This window comes from Sminthopsis crassicaudata, chromosome 1 (assembly GCF_048593235.1).
Source record: "Sminthopsis crassicaudata isolate SCR6 chromosome 1, ASM4859323v1, whole genome shotgun sequence".
Classification (NCBI taxonomy): Eukaryota; Metazoa; Chordata; class Mammalia; order Dasyuromorphia; family Dasyuridae; genus Sminthopsis; species Sminthopsis crassicaudata.
In genome coordinates this window covers 178,262,465-178,286,877 of record NC_133617.1, presented here as the reverse complement: position 1 = coordinate 178,286,877, position 24,413 = coordinate 178,262,465, and the positions used below count along the sequence as shown (strand labels likewise).

General features: G+C 33.8%; 1 protein-coding gene across 5 annotated transcripts in view; it reads left to right on the top strand.

The window, feature by feature from the left end:
- DTNBP1 (dystrobrevin binding protein 1) overlaps positions 1-24,413 on the top strand; it is a 160,858-nt gene that overhangs the window by 48,658 nt on the left and 87,787 nt on the right. For 4 of the 5 annotated variants that reach the window (XM_074272160.1, XM_074272166.1, XM_074272183.1 and 1 more), the window contains one exon: positions 19,886-20,018. The exons of the other annotated variant lie outside the window; for it this stretch is intronic. In XM_074272160.1, coding sequence (XP_074128261.1) covers positions 19,886-20,018 — 133 coding nt within the window. The remainder of the gene's footprint in view (positions 1-19,885; positions 20,019-24,413) is intronic. 5 annotated transcript variants of the gene reach the window in all.

Sequence of the window (24,413 nt, the reverse complement as noted above, 5' to 3'; positions counted from 1 at the left end):
AGGAATAGTCCCTGAGGGAAGACATTAAGATTAAGAATGACTGGGAAAGTCTTCCTGCAGAAGGTGAGACTAGCTGAGACTTAAGAAACCAGGGAAACCTGGAAGAGTAAAGGAAATTAGGAAGAGGGTAGGAAAGTGTTTGGAAAAAGATGATGAGATTAGTTTTGGACAGATCGAGTTTATAGGACATTAAAACTGGAAAAGTATACCGGAACAAGCTTGTGATTTACTTTAAATATCAGAGAAGTTTATAGTTAATTAAATCCTGGAGCCATTGTAGTACTTTGAATAAAAATGAGTCAACAGAGTGAAGAGGATGATGTGGAAAGACTGACACTTTATTTATTTATTTATTTTAAGGTCGACATTTTATGAAAATCACTGGGGCAGCTGTGAATAGGAAGGGTTAGAATGGGGAGACATTTGAGTCAGGAAGACCAATAAGGAAGGTAAGAATTGATAAGGGACTGAAGCAGGGTGATGGCTAGTGATAGTGAAGGAAAAAAAACATGCAGGAATTGTGGAAATAGAAATGACAAGATTTGGCAACTACTTGAATATGTAGAGTGAGTCAGGAGTCAGAGGCTACTCAGAGATTGTGTACCTGGATGATGGGAAGGATTGTGGCAATCTTAAGAGTAACAGTATTATTCAAAAAAGGTTATGGTTTGTTTGGGGAGGAAAGTATGTAATGAGAGGTGCGATATTGATCATAATCCATTCATGTCTCTTCATTCTATGCAGTCTCCCTCTGTTCTACCCAAAATTAAAAGAGAACTTGAATTCTTGATAGTTATTTCTACAAGTCTGGAGATAATTGCAACTTATGATAGGCTCCCTAATATCTCTTGGGTCAAATAAAACATTCACTACTTGTAAATCAGAGCCCTTCGTTTACCCACTCACTCTCCTTTATCCTTTCAGTCTTATTTCGTAAGGCTTCCCACAAGACTTCTTCAATCCAGTGGTGCAGGTCTCATTGCTGTTCCTCAAACTAGATACCCCATGTATCTATCCAGGAATTCTTTTTAATTTTAATAGTTTTTATTTATCAGATATATGCATGGATAAATTTTACAACATTGACAATTGCCAAACCTTTTCTTCCAATTTTTCCCCTCCTTCCCCTCCCCCCCATGACTGGTTGACCAATACATGTTAAATATGATAGAATATAAATTAAATACAATATATGTATATATGACCAAACAGTTGTTTTGCTGTATAAAAAGAATCAGACTTTGAAATACTGTACATTTAGCCTGTGAAGGAAATCCAAAATGCAGGCAGACAAAAATAGAGGGATTGGGAATTCTATGTAGTGGTTCATAGTCATCTCCTAGAGTTCTTTTGCTGGGTGTAGCTGGTTCAATTCATTACTGCTCTGTTGGAACTGATTTGGTTTACCTTACCATTGAAAATGGCCACATCCATTGATCATCGTATAGTATTGTTGTTGAAGTATACAATGATCTCCTGCTCTTCCTCATTTCACTCAGCATCAGTTCATGTAAGTCTCTTCAGGCCTTTCTGAAATCATCCTGTTGGTCATTTTTTACAGAACAATAATATTCCATAATATTCATATATCACAATTTATTCAGCCATTCTCCAATTGATGGGCATCCACTTAGTTTCCAGTTTCTGGCTACCACAAAGAGGACTGCCACAAACATTCTTGCACATACAGGTCCCTTTCCCTTCTTTAAGATCTCTTTGGGATACAAACCCAGTAGCAACACTGATGGGTCAAAGGGTATGCACAGTTTGATAACTTTTTGAGCATAGTTCCAAATCACTCTCCAGAATGGCTGGATGTATTCACAGTTCCACCAACAATGTATCAGTGACCCTGTTTTCCCACATCCCCTCCAACATTCTGCATTACCTTTCCCTGTCATTCTAGCCAATCTGACAGTTGTGTAGTGGTATCTCAGAGTTGTCTTAATTTGCATTTCTCTGATTAATAATGATTTGGAACATCTTTTCATATGACTAGAAATAGTTTCAATTTCTTTCTCCAAGAATTGTCTATTCATATCCTTTGACCATTTATCAATTGGAGATTGGCTTGATTTCTTATATATTGGAGTCAATTCTCTATATATTTTGAAATGAGGCCTTTATCTGAACTTCATCCAGGAATTCTTGGTGGATGTTCCATATTCTTGGAATGGTATTGAAAATGGTATTGAAAAAAACTTTCTGAAAATAATAACTATGGATATCTGTGGCATGTGCAGTGAAGTGAACCTTCATGGTTTAAATTGTTTTCCTGGGACTTATGAACTAGACAATATTGCTCTTAAATCCTAGCAAATGGGATTTTTAGTTGCTCAATATAGAACAAAAAATTTTAAGATAAAAATGAAATATACAGAACAAAACAAAAGTAATTGTGAATGACCTCTGCACAATCAAATTAATGTTTTGTATAAGATATAATTTGTATAAATATAGGAACATCCCAACACATCTAAATTTAAGCCAGCCAGTTTTCTTAAAGAGGATAGTTCCAGATCCCATAGCCATGGTTTCCATATGTGAAGAGTGTCAGAAAATTCCATGTTAACCTAACTTCTTGTGCTTGTCCTGAATTTTCATCAGTTGCTTGCATGCTCATGAATTTATTGCTTATTGTTAACTATCATGAGTCATTTGAAAATGCAATATATTCTATAACCTTATATATTGTTATGGACAATAAATTTAATAACAACATAAATGTGCATTTATACACAATGACCTGTGGGCAAGAACCTATTATATTACAAAATACTGTTTTATCAGATAAATGTGGTTCAGTTGTTGAAGCTATGCTAGCAATCAGGCACAGTCAAAAACTTATAATGTGCACAACATGGATAGTCCATTTATGATTTTTTTGACCTAAAGTACTAAAGCATAGTTGCTGAATTTTAGATATATTTCAGATTTATGACATGAAAATTAAGAACATCTTTAAATAGTAATATTACTTAGTATTTTTTTTAATATTCTGACTTTATGTTTCCACAATTGCCTCTTCTATTATCTCCACTCTATTCCTGTTTATTGGCTGCTTCCCTACCATGTATAAATATGTTCCTGTCTCCTGCACTCTCAGAAAGCCCTCCCTTGATCCATTCTTGCTAGCTCTTATCCCATATCTGTCCTTTCTTTTGTAGCTAAACTTGTTGAAAAGTAGTCTACTCAGGCACAGACAGAAACTGTCTTCAATTAGTGGTACACTTCTTTCCTCTCAGTCTCTTCTTAATTGTATAGTCTACTTCTGAGCTCAACTGGGACCATGAATTTTATAATATATTTTATATAATAATATTTTGTTTCCAGAGTGCAGGGCCCCTTACATCCCAGGGAAACTGAAAAGCTAGAGGTTATAGTTATAGATTTGGGAGTCTTCTGTTTAGAGGTAATAATTGAAGTCATGAGAGTAGAAGAGAGTTTGTTATATAAAAAGTTGAGAGTCAGGAATTGAATTCTGGTGAAGGTCAGGTTTAAGTGAGAGACTGTAGAGTACTCAAGCACAGGTGTGAGAAATCATCAAGAAAATCTAATGGTTGAAGCTATATGGATAATAACTATAAGGAAAATAAAAATCAAAGAACCAGATACAGTGAGAGGGCTTAGGGAGGGAGGAAGAAATCCAAAGGAAGAGGAGTCAGTAATGATATAACTGGGAAGTTTAAATCAGAAAGGTATGAGAATCAGGATGGTAAAAGTAATAGGTCAAGCAAAGGTTCTTTCAAGATCCCTAGCTATTTTTGGAGGCAGAGGATGAATCCACTGAGAACAAAAATCTGAGAGTACTGAAGAAAAAAAACTTACTGTTGAACCAAATTCACTTGGGAGTCCAGAAGAAAGGGGAATGAAGTGTATAGGGGTTTGGAGCTCAGTGGTACTGGTGGTGATTTATTTTTCACTTTTAAAAGCATGTTTTATTTGAGATTTAGGAAAAAAAAACCTTGGAGAGAAAAGTCCTAATCCAAGAACTAATGTTTAATACAGCCTCATAATTCTACATTTATTAAGAGCAGGCATGATCAAGTTGTTAAAAAAAATTGATTTTCTTCCCACTGGGAAAAAAAGCCCCAGTTCCTGGATTCCTAGATTTAATTCCACATCTGTATGACCCTATGTAAGTCACTTAACTTTTCTTTGCCATAGTTTCTTCATCTTTAAAATGAGGGGATTGGACTTAATGGTCTTTGGTAAATCTATAATCCAACTCTAAGTCCATGATCCTTTGAAACATTTTCTTCTATGTTAAAATAACCTCAAGATAGACTAGGGGAAAATTTGGTAAGATTCAGAAATCTTACCAAATTCAGTTGTATCTTCTTAAATTGCCACTAGAGGGTAATCTTATTGCATGACTCTATTGTGCTTAAAAATAAACCCTAGAAGTAGTCCAAATTTTCTCCAGTTCTTCTTTTATATAAACAATTTCAAAAGACTGATTTACTCTAGGTAATATACTCTCTTATGGCACAGCATTTATGATTTTTTTTTTTTTTAGTACAATTGGACTGAAAGGAGAAAAAAGGAAGTTTTGAGTTCTAATTCCACCTTTAACAGTTCTATAAATTTTTATTTGGCTATATCACAGGATGATTACATAGTTAATTGTGCCTAATGAATGAGATTCTCCTGTCCATGCTATTTCTTGCTGGTGAGTTAGATCCTTCAGTAGATAAATTAACCTAATATAGCACTTAATGTACTCTTGCTACAGCTAACTAATTAGTACCAGGATAGTTTTTTAAGAATTAATGCTCCCATTAAGTTTCCATATCACTACAAGGGAGTAGCTTAAGTGTTTAGAGAATCTGGTTTATTGATAGTTGTCAGTGCCCTAAAACACATTACAAAAGAATTATATCTCATCTCTCTTCCATCGGCCTGAAGCCAAATCTTTGTTTCATTAATCTGAATTATTACTAAGTGAGCATAAAAATAATATTCTTTATAATTAAATTTAGTGTGCTAGTTAAATTCATATCACTGACAATGCTGCAAATATGTACCTGAAAAAATGGCATAAAGAAAAATTCCAAATGAAATCATTGCTCCTTTGGGAAATTCTCTTGAGAGGTAATTTAGAATGCCAAGCATTCCCTAATGTATTTTCACAATTAGATTCTACTTCTCTTTTCTATAGATCACCTAATCTGACATCCTGTTATTATTATAAGCAATAGGATGGGGATTATTCTTCTTATAACAGTGTATTGGTACATATGTATGCTTACTGCTGTTCTGTGTAAACTGGTTCTAAGTTTGGTTACCAAGTTTATGTTTGTTCATCTTTAAATTTTATATTTAAAAAATTTTGTCAGGGAAATTCTCAGGGCTTTAACTTCTGTACTTATTTATTGTAATGCCTATTATAATACTTATTTTTTCCCTGAGTACTATTGAAATCCAAACATAGGTGGAAAAAATTTGATTTTAATTTTATAAAAATCTGTCTGCAAGCATTTATTCAGACTAAGACTTAGTCTCTTTGAATATTAAAAAATTAATAATAGCATTTATATAGTACTTCTAAATTTGCAAAATGCTTTCAATCTTTCATGTCTTTTGGTCTTTACACTAATCCTTTAAAGTAAGTGTTCTTATTATTGCCATTCTACAGATGAGAAAATTGAGGTTGAACAAGGCTTAGTGATTTTCCCATAGTATCTGCCTATAATGCCCATTTAAAAATCAAGTCTTCCTAAATATCAGACTCTCTATCCACTAGTACTATCTGGCAAAAGTTGACGATGTACATGGGAAATAAGTTTTTTCACCAAGAATTCCCAACTTTTTTTTTTTTTTTTTTTTTTTTTTTGAGGCTAGGGTTAAGTGACTTGCTCAGGGTCACACAGCTAGGAAGTGTTAAGTGTCTGAGACCAGATTTGAACTCGGGTCCTCCTGAATTCAGGGCTGGTGCTCTATCTACTGCGCCACCTAGCTGCCCCTAGAATTCCTAACTTCAATGAAATATTTGATCTAGACAAAAATAAGCCAGATTTCAAGAAAATTTTCAGAACTGTAATTCACAATGCTAATTGTCTAAAAACAAAATAATCTTTCCTTCAAGGATTTTGCATTCTAGGGGGCACAGCATAAGATGAGGAGAGGGATATGAACAAAGATAAATAAATATAAAATATATCCATGTATTTGTGCGAATACATGGTGATTTTTTGGGAGGGGAAAGGGCATTAGCAACTATTAATTGCAGCTATATCATTAAAGGTTAAAATTCTATATTTTCTGTTTCTAATGATGTGCAATATGTTTCTGGTGAGTTGTCTGATAAACTAAAGATTATTATCTATTTGCATCATTTTTCTCAATAATATATGCCCAAATTTGATTAGTTCTTACAAAATGGTTTTTAGAATCCATTAATATTTAAATATAAATATATCAATTTATCTGGTTGTTATTTTAAATTACTTAAAAGTATATTCAGAAATGATTAGTAACCATTTTTGGTGTTTAAAAATAATATGACTTACAATCATCCCTAGCATTTTTGAATTCAAATATTTTTCATGCTGGAAGATGATATCTACCAATTATCATTGGGTTATCTAACCTCAGTTCCTTAATAGTGGTCTATAAAAAACTAATGCCCCGATGACTAATATATGAATGACTGACAGAAATAAAATCATAGATATGGATCTGGTGGTGTGATAGTACCCACAAATATTTGGAGTACAACACATTCCCAGAAGATACTGTGAAGAACTTCAGATAAGGTTTGTTTCAATTGGGCAGGAGAAGAGTTGGCTGAGCCCAGACTAAAGTGCAGGGAGTCCGGGGTGTGAGCCAGAGCATTGCAGCATCTGCACACAGGATCTTCGACAAGGCTCTGAGGCTGCTCTGTCCTGGTTGCATATGAGTGGTTTAGTAGATTTGCTGCAAGATACCCAAAAGCCATTACAAATGGCAAATTGAGAACCTCTGAAGTCAGGAAGAATGAGTGACCCGATTATACAGCACTGGAAATCAGTCAGAAACATCAGCCCAGGCAAATCAAAGGGGCAACTTAAGAGCAGATCTCAACCTTAGAAAAATGAGCAAAAAAGCAAAGTAAACTCTGACCATAGACAACTTTTATGGTGAAAGAGAAGAATAGACCTCACACCTTGAGGATCCTAAAGGAAAGTCAGCTCCAGATGAAGCCCCAAAAGTTGTTATGAGTTGATCCCCATTGCACAATCTCTTGGAAGAATTCAAAAAGAATCTTACAAGAGAGTTAGAAGAAAAATGGGAAAAGAAAATGAGATCTTTGCAAGAGAGGCTAAGTTTTGAATTATCTTCTGACTTAAAATCCAATGTTCTTCTATTATCTAATCGCTCTCTAAAAGCTAGTTTAAGCATATTATAGTTTATTTTTATGAAACTTAACTGCCAGGCTAGGTGTTGAATTCATGACTTTGGTCTCATGACCATTGTATTATGTGAATTGAAATAGAATCTATTGGGAATTGCCATCTGCTCAAGTAAAATTAAGAGAGATTTAAAAATCAGATATTTTATTCATTAACTTTATTATCCATTTTATATTCTATTTTAATATTTGTTCTCTCTCTCTTCCTTTCTCTTTTTCTGCTTCTCCTCCCTCTCTTTTTCTCCCCTTTTCCCTCTACCTCTTTTTTCCCTTCTCTCCCTCCTACTGTTTAGGTATCTTAACTCCAAGAGTATAATAAACCTTGAATTTAAAATGTTGATTTTTAGAAAGTAATAAAAAGATAGTCTTTTAGATCGACATATTTGAAATCCAAATAAATAAGATAGATTTTATATAGTGCTATTATTAACTTTGTACAAAATTTAAAATGAATCACCTTATTAAAAATATCTTACCCCCCAACGACATGTTTAAAATTTGTTCTTTTTTTTTCTTTTTCTTTCTTTCTTTCTTTCTTTTTTTTTTTTTTAAAGTTTTGAGTCCCAAATTCTATTCTTCCCTTCCTCCTGGTCCTTCCCCCTTCCTTGATATGGTAAGCAATCAGATATAGGTTATACATATGCTATCATATAAAATGTTTCCATATTAATCATTTTGTACAAGAAGACTCAAATAAAAGAAAAATAACAAGAGCACCAGCCCTGAATTCAGGAGGACCCAAGTTCAAATCTGGTCTCAGACACTTAACACTTCCTAGCTGTGTGACCCTGGGCAAGTCACTTAACTGCAGCCTCAGGGGGGGTGGTGGAAAAAAAAAGAAAAATAACAAAAGAAAATGAAAAATAGCATGCTTAAGTTTGTATTCAAACAATATCTGTTCTTTTCCTGGAAGAAGATATTATGCTTTATCATTAGTCCTTTGGGATTTTCTTGTATCATTATATTTCTGAGATTAGCTAAATCACTTAAGAGTTCTTCATCAAACAGTATTGTTACTACATTCCCTGGATACTATTCATTATAAATTAGTTCATGTAAGTTTTCCAGGTTTTCCTGAAATCATTCTGTTTGTTATTTCTTATAGGATAGTAATATTCTCATTATAATCTTATGCCACATCTTTTTTTAACCATTCTACAACTGATGGACATCCCTTTGATTTTCAATTCTTAGCCACCACAGAGTTCCTATACATATTTTTGTACGAATAGGTCCTTTCTTTCTTTTTTTCTTTTTTTATTTTAATTTCTTTGGGATATAGACATAGCAGTGGTATTGCTGAATAAAATGGTATGCAGTTTTATATCACTTTTATTAAAACCACATAGCCAATTAATTGCCAATTCTTGTTGTTTATATTTCTAAATCCCATCCCCTTATCACCATGGCTGCCATCACTTTAATTCATGACCTCAAAATTGCCCACTTAGGTGAATAGTAATCATAAGCTATTTGCTTATATGTGTTCCGTTCGTCTTCTACACGGTGATTTCCTAAAGTGTAAGTCTGACCCCCATCTTCCCACTTTTTCAAACTTCAGTGGTTTGTTATTTCCTTTAAGATCAAATATAAACTCTTCTTTTAGGCATTTAAATGTCTTTATCTCCTGACCTCCTTCCTACCTTTTCAAGATTCTTATACATTACTCTCTTCCACATACTGCAAGTCAGTCATACTTGTTTACTTACTCTTCTGCCCACACAAAATTCAGGAAGAACAAAACAAATTCTCCTGACTGAAACTGGGAAGCTTCCATCTTTGCTGCACTGTGTCCACTGGGGAAAGAAGCAAGAGGCAACACTCTCCTCTGATCCGTTTCTGCTTGGTGCTCATCCTCTCAGGGGAATTGCTTGAGTCCTGAGCTTCAAATCTCTTCCTGTTAGAGCACACCAATTTCCACTTTTAGCTTCTTGCTTGATTTTCCAATGTGGAGAGCCTCCAGTGTGACGAGGAACATTGCCCTTTTACCTCAGGCCTTCCATCTCCTGTTGTGCCTGTCACATGAGGGAAGAGAAAGAGGAAAAAATACTTGGAGAATAAGACTGCCATCTCCTGCTGTATCATTTCCTGAATAAACTGAATCTTTAGAGGAAAAAAGAATAGGAAAGAAGTGTTAGAAACTAGGTTTCTAACCATTTGAACATTTGCTTTCTGTCTTGTCCTGTACTTACCTAAGTCTTAGTGTCCTCTAAAGGGAAGTGGCGTCTTCCACTTAATGAACATCCTCACACTTGATCATACCCTACACATTCTCAGTGATTCTGATCCTTGTAGATCATTATTCAAACCATAGGTAGATCTGAGAAACATCAGTAAAGAGAGAGATGGTAATTACATCCATGGAAGCTTATGAGATCACCAGATGAAATAAAATAGAGGGAGAAGAGAAGAACCAGGACAGAAACCTGTGGGACATCTAGGGTTAGAAAGCATGACTTGGATGAGGATCCAGTAAAAGGTACAGAGGAATGATCTGATAGATCACAAATAGAAAGTAGTATCCTGAAAACCCAGAGAAAAGATACTAAGGAGAAGAGAGAAATCAATAGTGTCAAAAAATGCTTAGAAGTCATTTTGGCAATTAAGAGAACACTGGTAACTCTGGAGAGAACCAGACATGATGTCTGAAGCCAGTTTGTAAGGAGTTAAAGGCAGTGAAAAGACAGAACGTAGGGGCATTTCTCTAGATAGCCTTTTCAAGGTGTTTAGTCAAAAAGGCAGAAGAGGTAGAGATTGAAAGTAAATGACAAAATAGGAATAGCAGAGGGAACAATCTCACTGAGGAGAAAGGATAGAATGAGATCATTTATATAAACGAGGAGTTGGCTTTGATAAAAAAAAAGGGGGGGGGCCACCTCATCATATGAGACAGTAAAGAAGGAGAAAGTGCCAGAAGGTGCTTAAGTAATAGGAGATGAAGAAGATAGAAGAAACAGGAGCTCATGATGAATGTCTTCAATTTTTTCTGTAAAATGTGAAAAGAGTAGAGTTTGATGAGGGAAAGTAGAGAGAGAGAGGGAGGGGGACAGAGGGAAAGAGAGAGAGGGAGGGAAAGGGAGGAAGATAGGGAGAGAGGGGGGAGAAAGAAAGAGAAAACTAATTGTAGTCAGGTGAGAGGATTTCAGAATTCTTAAACCTGGAAGTGTGGTGCATTTGTGAGTAATGACAAGATCAAAGGTATGACCATCTTTGTGTGTGACTGAGGTGGGATAGAAGAGCAGCTCATGGTAAGTGAGTAGTTTGAAGAATTGAATAGTTATTTCAGGAAGAACCCCCATATGTATGTTTAAATCCTCTAATATGAGGGTAGGAGTTGGGAAGGCAGGTACCAAATTAATTGAGGAAGGAAGAGGAACAACTTGGATCTAGCAAGGATATCAATGGAGAAAAGAGTATTGAATGATGGACAGAGGAGGGGAAATATTAAAGTGGCAATGGGAAACAAGGAGTATTTCATACCCGGGCTTAACTTCTAATCTCTCATCTCCAGTTGCTTTTCAGATGTCTCGAACTAGATATCCAGTAGCTATCCTAAACTCAATAAATCAATACTGAACTTATTGTCTTTCTTCCTAAACCCACCCCCTTAACTTCATAGTCTGGATAGGGCCTTTCTTTTGTTTTAAAGCTTCTGCTAAGAAAAAAAGAATGAAGGAAACAAATGACTAAAAGTAGTTGAGTAACAAGTTTTGGAAAATTAGGATTCTCTTAATTTACGGTGCTGTTTTCAGTTCCATGATGTAACTTTTTTTTTTTTTTTTTTTTTTTTTTAAAGAAGCAAGATATCATCAAGCATTGAAAAGAGTGAGAAAGCTTTGGATTCAGTGGGCCTGAATTTATATCTTGGCTCTGTCACTTTTACCTGTGTGACTATGGACAAATTCAGTCTCTCTGGACCTATTTCCTTCTTTATAAAGTGACCTCTAAGGGCTGTTCCAATTCTAAATCTATGATCCTATGAAAAAGTAGCAAAATAGAACTCAGTATTACCTTTTATTATTTTACTTGCTATTAGTTTTTAAACTTCATGTGTCTGGGGAGGTGTGTGTGTGTGTGTGTGTGTGTGTGTGTGTGTGTGTGTGTGTGTGTGTGTGTGTGCGCGCGCGCTCACGTATGTGTAATGACCTAGGAGTCTTTGATGTATTTTGTAGATGTTGAGATGGCCCAGTGACTTAAAAGAATTTGAGATGTCATTAGGAATCGCATCTATTATGGAAGAAAGTGACTGTTGCACTTTCTTGCATTCTTTGATCATCTCCTGTCTGGATTTTAGGTTTTTATAGCTCATGAAATCTTCCTGTGACTTATACCTACTTAACTTCTTTTTTATTCATAGTTTTCTGGGATGTCACAGAATTTTGAAAATTAATTCTTTGTCACATTTAAATTCAAGCTAACCATATTACTTTAAGGGCTAAAAATAATTTAATTTCTGTCTTGGGAGCTCATAGATATCAAATCTTTTACCATCATCATTATTATTGTCATTATCAATGTTATTATTATTTTTAGAGAGGGTGTCAGACTAAATTTTCAGTGGCCCTGATGACTAGTACCAAAGCTGATGTTCAGCCTTTAATTTCTGGGGAAGCTTTCTGTATATGTACTCAGTGTGTTTTAGCTTTATCCCTCTTATGGACTTGATACTATGATGTTCAAGATGTTTCATGTGATTTTATTTATTCAGTTTAGTATTTAACTAGCTTATCATTAGCTAAATTTATATGTATATATTTATATATATATATATATTTAAAATTAAAACATTTAAGTACCATACAGTTCTTGTGAGGAAGAAAAAGAATGGTGGGTTAGAGGTAATACAGTTACATTAAGTTGAAACTGATTGAATGGCCTAACTTAGAGGTGGCCATTAATAGTTTGGCCATTACCTGAAGAGGTATTCAGTGGAGTAACAAAGAGATCTGTGCTTTACTTTTTTACTATTTGACATTTTTAGTCAGTGACTAGGTAGAAGGCATCCACTCTCCAGATTTGCAGATAGCACAGAATGGGAGGGATAGGTAACATTCTAGATGCCAAAATTAGGGTCCAGGAAGATCTTAGCAGGCCAGAACATTGGGCCATATGTAATAAGATGGAATTCAGTGGGAAAACATGTCTCATACTGATGTTCACAATTTCAGTTTCAAAAAGATAAAGGAGGTATAGTTCTATAGAATATATCTAAAAATGATCTTAGGGTTTTAATAGAGAAACACTGGGAGACACCCTTTCACATGGAAAAGGACATGGATTATGATCCAGTAAAGGAAATTAAGTAATTGTATAGCTATAAAGAGAATCCAAAGAGAACAGTATCACAAAAATCCAGAAAAAAAGGTATTATCCAAGGAGAAAGAAGATATAGTTATCTATGTCAAATACTATGCAACTCTCAAGAAGATTGAATTTAGCAATTAAGAAATCATTAGCACAATATACTTAACAAATACAACAATGCAAAAACTGAAACTGAATACTGTGAAAGTTGTGAAAGATACCTCTCTCTTTTTTTCTTTGCAGAATTGGAAAAATCATAATTTATAGGATCATAGATTAGAGCCAAAAAAGGCTATAAAGATCTTCATGTTTAGTTTTAATCTAACATGTTGAACCTCAAGCTCATTGAAATTAAGTGGCTTGTCTGACCCTAGGGTCAGAGCAATTAAGTGTCTGAGGAGGGTCTTTTTCTGTAGATACCCAATGATTTGTCCAGTGTGCCTTACTTCACCTTTTTTTTTTTGTTATTTTGGTTAATTTTAGTTTTCCCTCTCTTTTTATTCTTTGTTAGGAAAGCTGATTTTCTGGGATAAGAAAAAGGAAGGATACATTTAGGAATATAAGTGATAAAAAACAAGAGCTAACAATTAAAATTTGTTTTGAAAAACATAACTGGTAATCTTGGCAGGAATAATTTTAATTAGGTAGAGTAAGAAGAGAGATTTGCAAGAAATTGAGAAATGGAAGGTATGAAAGTAGAGGAGAATGTAGAAAAGATATGAGGAAATTGCAAGGATGAGAGGATCTAGACCAATTTTTGTCAAATCATTGATGACTACTCTTGATTCAGTCATGAAACTAGAAAGCAGCAAAACATATACTAGACTTAGGCTCAGCAAGTATCAGGTTCTCATCATGGTTCAGATACTTAGTAGAATCAATTTCAGTTGTAGTATCCTTATCTGTGGGGGAGAAGGGAAGGATAATAATAGCACATACTTTATAGGATTGTTTTATCAAATGTTTTTCAAACCAGAACCCTATAAAAATGTTAGATATTATTAATTGATTTTTAATTCACCTAATTGTACTCTTGTTTGTTCAGACCTTCCATATTACTTCAATTAAAAAATATGCTGAAATTTAGATATTCTATATCTGCAACATTTCTATGATCCACTATTCTAGTAATCTTGTCAAAAAGGAAATGATTGTTCAGTTTTCCATGACCAGTAATTAAAGTCAGACTCACTACCTGTGAGGTTACTTGCAGGTTACTTTCTTTCCTGTATTACAATTTTGAAACTTTTACTGTGTTCTTGTTGTTTGTCCTTCATTCCAGAAGAGGACCCTAGGCCCAGTTCTAGTTCTGCTGCATCTCTCCAATTTTCATTATCTTTCAGAGGACACTTATAGTGGCTATACAGGCACAACTTTTGTGGCTTTGCTATTATAGCTGCCTATTGTTTGTTAGACTCTACTAACTATATTCTCTTATTTTAGGTTCATTGTTATAATGAAATTAGGCACTTAGCAAAACACTGAATTTTTAACACAAAGGGAATTTTACTTTGTTCTGAAGCAGCAAGAATATGCTTGGAAATGCATCTCATCAGTAAATCATCAGAGTTTGTTGAGTTGTGTGACCCACCAAATCTGAGAGTCTAAGACTGCATGCAGCTGAGATTTTTGAGTGCTTCTCAACCAAGGGCTTATGTAAGAGAATATAGACAATCAGATTATGTTATGGGTGAGAACTTGAAACAAAGTGCTAAGTCAGTGGAATTGATAGAGACAATGGTTATTTATCATGGTGCTTAATAGTTCTTTAGTTCAGTACAGGTACTTAGTACTTACTGTAGTTCTACAAGATTCATACCTTTGATTAGAGAGGATATAAGCTTGAACAAACTCAGCTAGAATCAGAACTGGAAAACAGAGACCTTGGTGGTGGTCCTCCTGCCTCCCCCACAGAAACCAAGACACATTCAGGAGAACCTCAGGAAGCTGAAAGAAGCAGAGAAGACAAAGGATTGTTGGCAGGAGCTCAAGCTCTTGGAACCAAGGAGAGAGATAGGCCTCTAAGAAAGCTAACCAGGCCCCAGGAAAGGAGACAAGACTTGGAAAGAGACAATAAAGGATTTGGATTTTAACCCCTGGCTGTAGTCTGGTGATTACTGAACTGAAATGAAGGCTGCCTCCAGAGATCCCAAGGAAACCCCAACAAGAGGATATTGCATTTTAGAGAAGGGTGGCATCTGTATTAGGGAAGCTGGAACTAAAAATGTGTCATTAAAATGCTGTTCTTACTACTTTTCCAGTTTTTCCAGTACCCTGGGATAAAATTCATCCAGGTCTATTAATTTGATCCACTTAATAAACATCAGCTTGATGGCTCATTGGTTTATATCTGGCTGATTGTCTCTTCTCTCTCTTTTTTTTAAATTAAAAAAAATTTTTTTTTAATAGTCTTTATTTACCAGATATATGCATGGGCAATTTTACAGCATTGACAATTGCCAAACCTTTTGTTCTAATTTTTCCCCTCTTCCCCCCCCCCCACCAGATGGCAGGTTGACCAATATATGTTAAATATGTTAAAGTATAAATTAAATACAATATATGTATACATGTCCAAACAGTTGTTTTGCTGTACCAAAAGAATCAGACTTTGAAATAGTGTCCAATTAGCCTGTGAAGGAAATAAAAAATGCAGGCAGACAAAAATAGAGGGATTGGGAATTCTACGTAGTGGTTCATAGTCATTTCCCAGAATTCTTTTGCTGGGTATAGCTGGTTCAGTTCATTACTGCTCTATTGGATTTGATTTGGTTCATCTCATTGTTGGAGAGGGTTTCGTCCATCAGAATTGATCATCATATAGTATTGCTGTTGAAGTATATAATGATCTCCTGGTCCTGCTCATTTCACTCAGCATCAGTTCATGTAAGTCTCTCCAGGCCTTTCTGAAATCATCCTGTGGGTCATTTCTTACAAAACAATAATATTCCATAATATTTATATACCATAATTTATTCAGCCATTCTCCAATTGATGGGCATCCACTTAGTTTCCAGTTTCTTGCCACTACAAAGACAGCTGCCACAAACATTCTTGCACATACAGGTCCCTTTCCTTTCTTTAAGATCTCTTTGGTATATAAGCCCAGTAGTAACACTGCTGGGTCAAAGGGTATGCAGAGTTTGATAACTTTTTGTGTCTCTTCCCTTTTTTTGAAAACTGGAATGACATTTGCTTTTCTACAATTATGCAGTATTTCTTCTGTTCTCCAGAACTTTTCTTATATTGTAGGTATCACATTATCTTTATCCACAAAGTTATAATTCATTTTGGCCAAGAATTCAGCATGGACAACAGTTATCATGGATGTCTATCCTGTCATTTCCAATACAAAGGTCATCTCCTTGGCCAAGAATAGCAGAAGTAAAATGAGAATTGAGCAGTTATTTCATTCATCCCAAGCAGCAATACTATTCTTTTTTCACTCTCCTTTTAATTAATTAATCTTGAAAACAACATCTTTTTTTTTTTTTTTCCTTAGCTTCCTTGGACAGTTATATCTTATTCTGACTTTTAACACTTCTTTTTTTTTATTTTTTTATTTTTTTACTTTTAACACTTCTTACACAATTTTAATAGGACTGGGTCACACTCTTAATTTTATCATGTTATCTGATAGTGTTTCTATCTTCTGTGCATATCTGTAAAAAAAAAAAAAAGTCCAAGTAATTGGTCCTCAACAATTAGGGAAGTTTGAAAGAGCAGAGGATTTGAGGGAATAAATAAATTTCTTTTTGGACATGTTGGGCTCTAGATACCTAGAGTCCATGCAATTGAAGATTATGAAGAGCAATTGTAGAAATTCAAGATTAGAATTTAGAATAGAGGTAAAACTGAATTAATAGACTTAGGAATTATTTGCATAAAGAGAATGTTTGAATCCATAAAAGCTGAGGAAATCACTAAGCAACATAGTGTAGAAAGAGAAGAGAAGAGGCTGTAGGTTAAAGCTTTGGGAGGACACTTGTGGTTAGTGGGCATGATCTGTCCAAAGATGTAGTAAAAAAGAATGAGGAATCCTTACAATTGAGGGAAAAAAGACTTATTAGGTTTGTACGTTGGATCATTGGTAACTTTGGGGAGAGTAGTTTCAGGTAAATGGTAAGGTCACAAGACAGATTAGGGAGGATAGAGTGAGAATCTACTGATTTTAGAATGGCTTTCTCAAGGAATTTAGACAGCTTGAAAGGGGCAGAGATATTGAATAACAGTGAAGATGGTTAGATGAGAGAGAATTTTTTAACAATGAGTGAAACAACGATATGTTTTGTATTGAGAGTGTGGGAATAAATTATGTGGCAGCCTACTATTAGAAATGAACTGGAAAAGGATCTTGATGCATACCTTGGCCATGAGAAGGGTCACAATCTCTTCGTGTGAGACAAGAAAGGCATCTGAGTGACATGACATAAGGAATAAGGGGGAAAAAAGAAATATTGGCAAATAGCCTTAATTTTTTTTAGTGAAGTCTTGAGGCAAGGTCCTAAGCTTCATGAGATCTTGAGCAAAGCAGAGTCTTTAGGAAACTTGAGGAAGGATGACAAAGTTGGGAGTAGCCATTATGGTAAATGGAATAGCAAATTGATTTGGGAGGTATGAAAAGATTTGTCTTGCTTCACTGAAGGGCCCAGCTGGGATTATATAACATATATCTGCAGTATACCTTGTCAGCAGCTTTCTCCAGCTACATTCAGCAACATGTAGAAGCAAAGAAGACAAAAAGAGTAATCCAAGGATGGGGTCAGTCACTGAATGATCAGTCATTATACAGAGGAATCAAGGATTTATAGGCACAGGACAATGTGATGTTGAATTGATGGTATACCAAAGAATCAAGCTAGGGAAAGAAAGAGAATGTAGCTAGTGCAGAAGTGATGGTGTGGGTAAAAACCAAGAAATGGAGGGATTGGAAATCACATGAAGGGCAAAAAAAACAAGACAAGGCATAGACAAAGCTGGAATAATATAGTAAAAGAATTTCAGAGTTCATGAACGTGGAAGTGCAATGCTTCCGTGTAATGGCAAGATCAAAAGCATTATTACTTTATGTGTAACTGAAGTGGAGTGGAGGAATAGGTCATGAGAAATTAATAAATTGAGGGGCTAGAACATTAGGATTTTAGAGGAAGTACCAGTATGTATGTTGAAGTCTCTTGGATAAGAATATAAATTATTATGAAAAGAAGGTTGTCATCCAGGTACTTAGGGAAAAAGAGAATTTCCTGGGGTAACTAGATAAAGGACACACATCTGGAAAGAATTCTCAAACTATTCTTGCATAATTGTACTCTAACTACCTCTCAGAATCCTGCCACTTCCTAATCCCCATAGTTGTTAATAATCTTTCCTTTCTTAGATTTATTGTGTATGTGTTGTATCTCCCAGAAGAATATAAGGTCCTTGAAGGAAGGAGTCATTTCATTTTTTATTTTTATAGTCTCCCTAGCATAATACTTTATAAACAGTAGGTGCTTACTAAGTATTTGTTGAATTGAATTAAATGATGGTTTATAATAGAACTTTTATGGAAATTGTCAATTGAGTGAGTATCAAGAGGGAATATGAAATTATTTTCTTACTAATGAAATTTTCTTGGTTTCTTGATTATTGTCTAATAATTCAAGAAGGTTTTTAAACAACTGTTTTTTGAACATGGCATTTTCCTGTAAGGATTAGCCTAAGATTTGTCTTCTGTTGAATAGCTGCCTGTTTTTCAATATTGGTTGAACCAATTAAATGGCCATTTTGCCATCGTTATATTACCCTCAGAACATTTCTGAAGCCAAAGGCAGATTTTTTTCTAGCCTTTTCAATTTTGTAGTGCTCTATGTCCTCCAGATAGCATGCTTACCATGATACATTCTTTTTTTTATTGAAACTTTTTATTTTCAAAATGTATGCATGGATAATTTTTCAACATTGACCCTTGCTAAGCCTTGAGTTCCATATTTTCCCTTCCTGTACCTCACCCCCTCTTGAGATGACAAGTAATCCAATATATGTTAAATATGTTAAAATATATATTAAATCCAATATATGTATATATATTTATACAATTATCTTCTTGCACAAGAAAAATCAGATCAGAAAGGAAAAAAAATGAAAAAGAAAACAAAATGCAAGCAAACAACAACAAAAAGAATGAAAATGCTATATTGTAATCCACACTCAGTTCCCACAATCCTCTCTCTAGGTGTAAATGGCTCTCTTCATCACAAGATCACAATGATACATTCTTAAAATAAAGTGGCAGGGTTATTTTGAATATTTTGAGTAATCTTTTCCAAACTAGGTTCCAGTACTACTTTGCAATTAACTAATTTTGTGACCTTAGCCTGTGTGAACAGCTCTTTTCTTAACTACATAGTGGGTGAATTAATCTAAAAAATTTAAGTGATTCACCCTGTGTCCCCAAGTTTAGACAGTCTCTTAAGTTTTCATTGACCTTTTAACATCCTCTGGATTCAGCCATATTTTTGGTACAATGATAACTGATATGCACTATAATATCTTTGAGATATTGCAAGATCCTGATGTGCTTTCAGGTCATCAAAGAAACTTAAATTATACTATCATTTGTGATAACTATAGTTTATTGTATTTAATTTTACAATGTAAACTTAATCAAAATGATTTAGCAATTAATTTAATTGGTGTATAGTACTATCAATAACTTTTTGATGCTAGCATGAAGGGGAGAAGAGATACTGAATAATAGGTAGTGAGAATGATCAGATCAGAGAGGATTTTTTAAAAGATGAGAGAAACAAAGTTATGTTTGTAGGCAACAAAGAAACAGGCAGAGGGAGAGATTGGATTTTAGTGAGAGCATGGAAATAAACAAGTTGGCAATCTACTCATGTAAACGAGATGGGAAAGAATCATTGTGCATGCCTCAGTCAGGAAAGATAGGTGTGTGAGACAGGTGGGACAAGGGAGAAAGCATTTTAATTATTGAACACTGTTTAGAAAAAAATAATTTAGAATATGTTTTGTCATGGTCAGTGATATTAGCATTTGTGTCTTATGACTTGATAAGAAATAATTTCAATGTGCAAAACAATAACAACAGTTTTCAAAATTGAATTTATAGAAAATGTTTTCTGTGTTAAAGTTTTGTCATTTTGATAATCGTTTTATACTTTTTTCTCTTCTTTATTCTATCAGTTCAGTTAGAAGCTAATTTTGAGGAGGTAGAAAATCACTTACTGCACTTGGAGGATTTATGTGGGCAGTATGAACTAGAGAGGTACAAACATCTACAGACACAACAACTGGAAAATTACAAAAAAAATAAAAGGTAAGTTTGTAAAATGTATACTGTTGGCCAGCAAACTTTATTAAAAATAATTTGGGTTTAGTAAGACAAAAATATGAATGAAGCATACCATAATATTTATTTAATCATCTATTTATATATTTACATGTGGACTTTCTTCAAATTTCTAGCAGTTTTTTGTTGCATAGGAAGTCCTTGATATATAGTCCTTGAAGTATAGACTTCAGTAAGGAAAGGAGTTCTCTAGGACCCATAACTAAATGGGAGAAGGAATGGACATTTAGAAACCAAGATGCTCTTGGTTGTATAAAAAGAAATATCTGTTCTAATTTTCCCCCAGTGAATTAGTAGCATATATCTTTTTTCTTTCAAAGCTTTTTCTCTCTCTCCTTCCTTATTTATTTGTGTTATTTTGGGCTTAACTTAAGGTACTAATCTGGAGGGCACTATACTAACTTGACTGAATCAATTGAAACTTGTAGCCATTCATACCAAATCCATTATTCTAACTCAGATACTGGTATCCTAAAAAAGTACAAATGATTTTCAGTAGCATATAAGGTACCTGTGCAAATTAGAGGTAGTCTTTCCTCAGTCCCATCTTGTTCTTTTTTTCTCTTCCTTCTTGGTTTTTAGGAATTTCCTGGTACCTTTCCCAGTCCAATATTCCTCTCATAAAATTCCTTCTTAATTCAGCTACGTTTTTTTCCCTCTCTGTCAAAATTTCTTTTTAACAAGGTCATATTATCTAGGTATTGCTCTGATAAAAAACAATTGATACAATTTGGAGGCTGGATGGTTGGGGGAGAAAAGATATTTTTACTAAACCACCTTTCTAGAATACATTGACTGTTCTATAAAACTGTCCCTGACTCCCAAACTCTAGTCCATTAGGTAATAAAATCATGAATCCCTATCCTATACCAAACTCCTAAATTTTATAACTGAAACTTGTTTTTAAAGTTCAGTTTTAAAACAAACTGAACTGGATTGAGAAGAGGAAATCATATTCCTACAAACAACATTAACAAAATAAAAAAAAAAGAAATTAAGGAACCAAATATGGATTTTTAAAAATAGAAAAACCAACAAATAACCAATAATCAGCACAAAAGAAGAAATATTAAAAATTAGTGGAGAAATATATAAATTGGAAGCCAAAAAATTCCACAGGACTGATAAAGATAAAAATTACTTTTCTTTGAAAAAATTTATAAAAGTAATAAATCTTTGGTCGATATTATTTAAAAGAAGTGATCAGAAAATCAAATCAATAAAATAGCAAATGAACCAGGTAAAATCACACACACAAAAAAGCCCCCAGGATAAGTAAACAGAATAAAAAAATATATATCTGTTATATGTAGTTATATAATAAGAAAATTGAGAATACAAAAGAAATAGAGGATTTCTCTTCAAAAATATAGAGATTGATAGAAAACCAAATAAGAATTTTAAAATAGTCCAGTCTCACAAAAGAAAATTGAATTAACTATAAAGGAGATACCAAAATGAGAGGGAATTACTGGTCCTGATGGATTCACAGAAAAATTTGGTCAAATTTTTAAATACAGTTAATACCCATACTTCACAAATTATTCTCAAAAATATATAAAGAAAGTACTCCACTGGAATCTTTTCAGGAGACAAATATAGTCCTAATACCTAAACCACTGAACAATAAAACCAGTAAAGGAAAACTGTAGACTAATATTGTGAATATTGATTCAGAAATTTTAATCAAAATCCTATTAAACTACAACACTTTATTGAAGAAATCATTCATTATGATCAAGTTGGATTTATACCAAGTATACAAAGATGGTTTCACTTTAGAGAAAAGTCAGCCTAATTATTATATTAAAATCCAAAACATTAATACACACACACATACACACACACACACACACACACACACTCATTGATCTTAATAGATACAGAAAAAGCCTTTGACAAAGAAACCACTTTCATTTATGCTAAAATCCCTATAAAGTATAGTCAAAAGAACTTTTAAAAAATTATAAAAAAAAAAGTATCTATCTGAAACCAAAAACTAGCATCCTATGCAGTGGAGATATACTAGAACATTTTCCAATAAACACAGGAATAAATGAAGCAAAGATACCCAATCTTCCCACTTTTTTTTTTTTTTTTAATATAGTTCTGGAACTGCAGTAGCAGTAAGATAAGAAAAAAGAAATTAAGGGCATAGCTATAAGCAAAGAAAAGCTAAAGTTATTCCCTTTTATTGACAGTATTATAGTATGCATGAAAAATCCTAAGGAATATACAAAGATACCAACCAATAATTTCAGCGAAGTTAGAAGTTACAAAACTTAAAAACAAAACAAAAAAAAAAAAAAAAAAAAAAAAACCCTGAAAAATCAACTACATTTCTGTAGAATAATAACAATAACAGAAAGGGAAATGCCATCCCAAGTAATTATAAAATGTATAAAGCATCTTGGGATGGGAGGAATAGTCAGTGCTAATGACTGGGCCAATGAGATGCTTTATAGAATTTGATGAAATAATAAAATTCATTTGGAAAAGCAAAAAATTTGGAATTTCCAGGGATATGATGGAAAGAATGAGGGATAAAGAGAAAATACCATTTCCGGACTTCAAAATACCTTACGTGGCAGTAGTCATCTGTTACTGTGTTGTTGTTTTTTTATAAATAGAATGATAGATCAGAGGAACAGACTAGGAAAAGGAGAATCAGAAACAACAAACCTCAATAATCTAGCATTTGATGAAGAAAAAGATATAAATTATTTAGGAAAAGAATTTCCTATTTGATTTTTTAAAAAATATTGTGAAAACTAGAAAGTATTCTGGCAGAAATTAGACTTAGGCAAACACCTTACACCATATTTCACTATACATTTTAAATGGATACATGATAATGAGGAATCTCTGGCCAGTAGGAAAGGAACCATTTAGCCTGGCCTAATATAAATTGCTTCCAGTTTCAATAGAATAAAAATTGACCTAAGCAAGCAACTCTACTCATAAACTTAGGCCATTTTTTTTTTTAATGGAAGAAAAAACAAAGATTATACACCTGTCACAGCTATGGTGAAAAGATGTATCCTTAACCAACAAGAAATAGAGGTAATTACAAAAGATAAATAACTTTGATAATATAAAACTGAAAGATTTCTGCCTAGGGCAGAATTAAAGCACCAAGGATAAGAAGGAAAGTGTTCAAATGGGAAAATATCTTTGTTATCAAATTTCTCTGATAATGGTTTAGTATCTTAGATATATAAACAATGAACAAATATATCTTAAGACCTATAATTATCCCCCCAATATAAAAGCAGTCAAAGAATATGAACAAACACTTCTCAAAAGAATTGCAAAATCATCACAACCACATGAAGCAATGCTTTCAATCTATAATAAAAGGAATTCAAAATAGTCCTGTGATCTTATCTTGCTGATTTGTAAAGATGACAAATGTTAATGTTGAAGTGATACATTGTTAATGGAGCTGTGAAATAGTACAACATTTTTTGGAAAGCAAGTTGGAACTTTGCAAATAAGTGATTAAAATCTTGATACACTTTGATCCAGAGATTCTCTTACTAAGTTTTTATCCCTCCCAAAGAGCCATGCTAGGAACAAAGTCTTATTCAGCATAATATTTATAGCAGCACTTTTTGTGTTAACAAGAAATTAGAAAACAAATTTCCCCATTAGTGATGCACAGTGAAGTAAAAAGAGCCAAAAGAACAATATACATGACTGTAATAAAAACCTCACATACACAGAAAAGCAAAAGTGAATGTTGCAAAATTATAACAATTAAATAAAGCTTGAAAGAGGAAGATAGAGAAAAACACCTTCAATCCACCTTTTCATGGAGGCAAAAAGTCAAAGGGTATGTTGTACATTGCATGTTTTCACATTTTTTCAATTAATCAATTGTGCTGATTTTTTAAAAATTAGGATTTGTTGTGGCATACCTCTCTGTGAGGGAAAGAGGATGTGAGGGAAAGAGGATACTTGTGAAAATTATGATGATGTAAAAATAGAAGACATAAGTAAGACTTTTTTTTTTTTTTTTTTTTTGAGGCTGGGGTTAAGTGACTTGCCCAGGGTCACACAGCTAGGAAGTGTTAAGTGTCTGAGACCAGATTTGAACTTGGGTTCTCCTGAATTCAAGGCTGGTGCTCTATCCACTGCACCACCTAGATGCCCCAAATGAGACTTTTTTTTTTTTTTTTTTTAAAGACATAATAATTCAGAATAAGATGTGATGAGGACCTAAACTAAGATTGCTTTTTTATGAGTGGTAAAAAGTAGATAAATGCAAGGGATGTTGTAGAACTAAAATAGTGAAAGGACTTAGCAGTTTATATGTGGAGTGAAGTTATGAAGAATGAGGAGTTAAGTAAGACTCCAAAG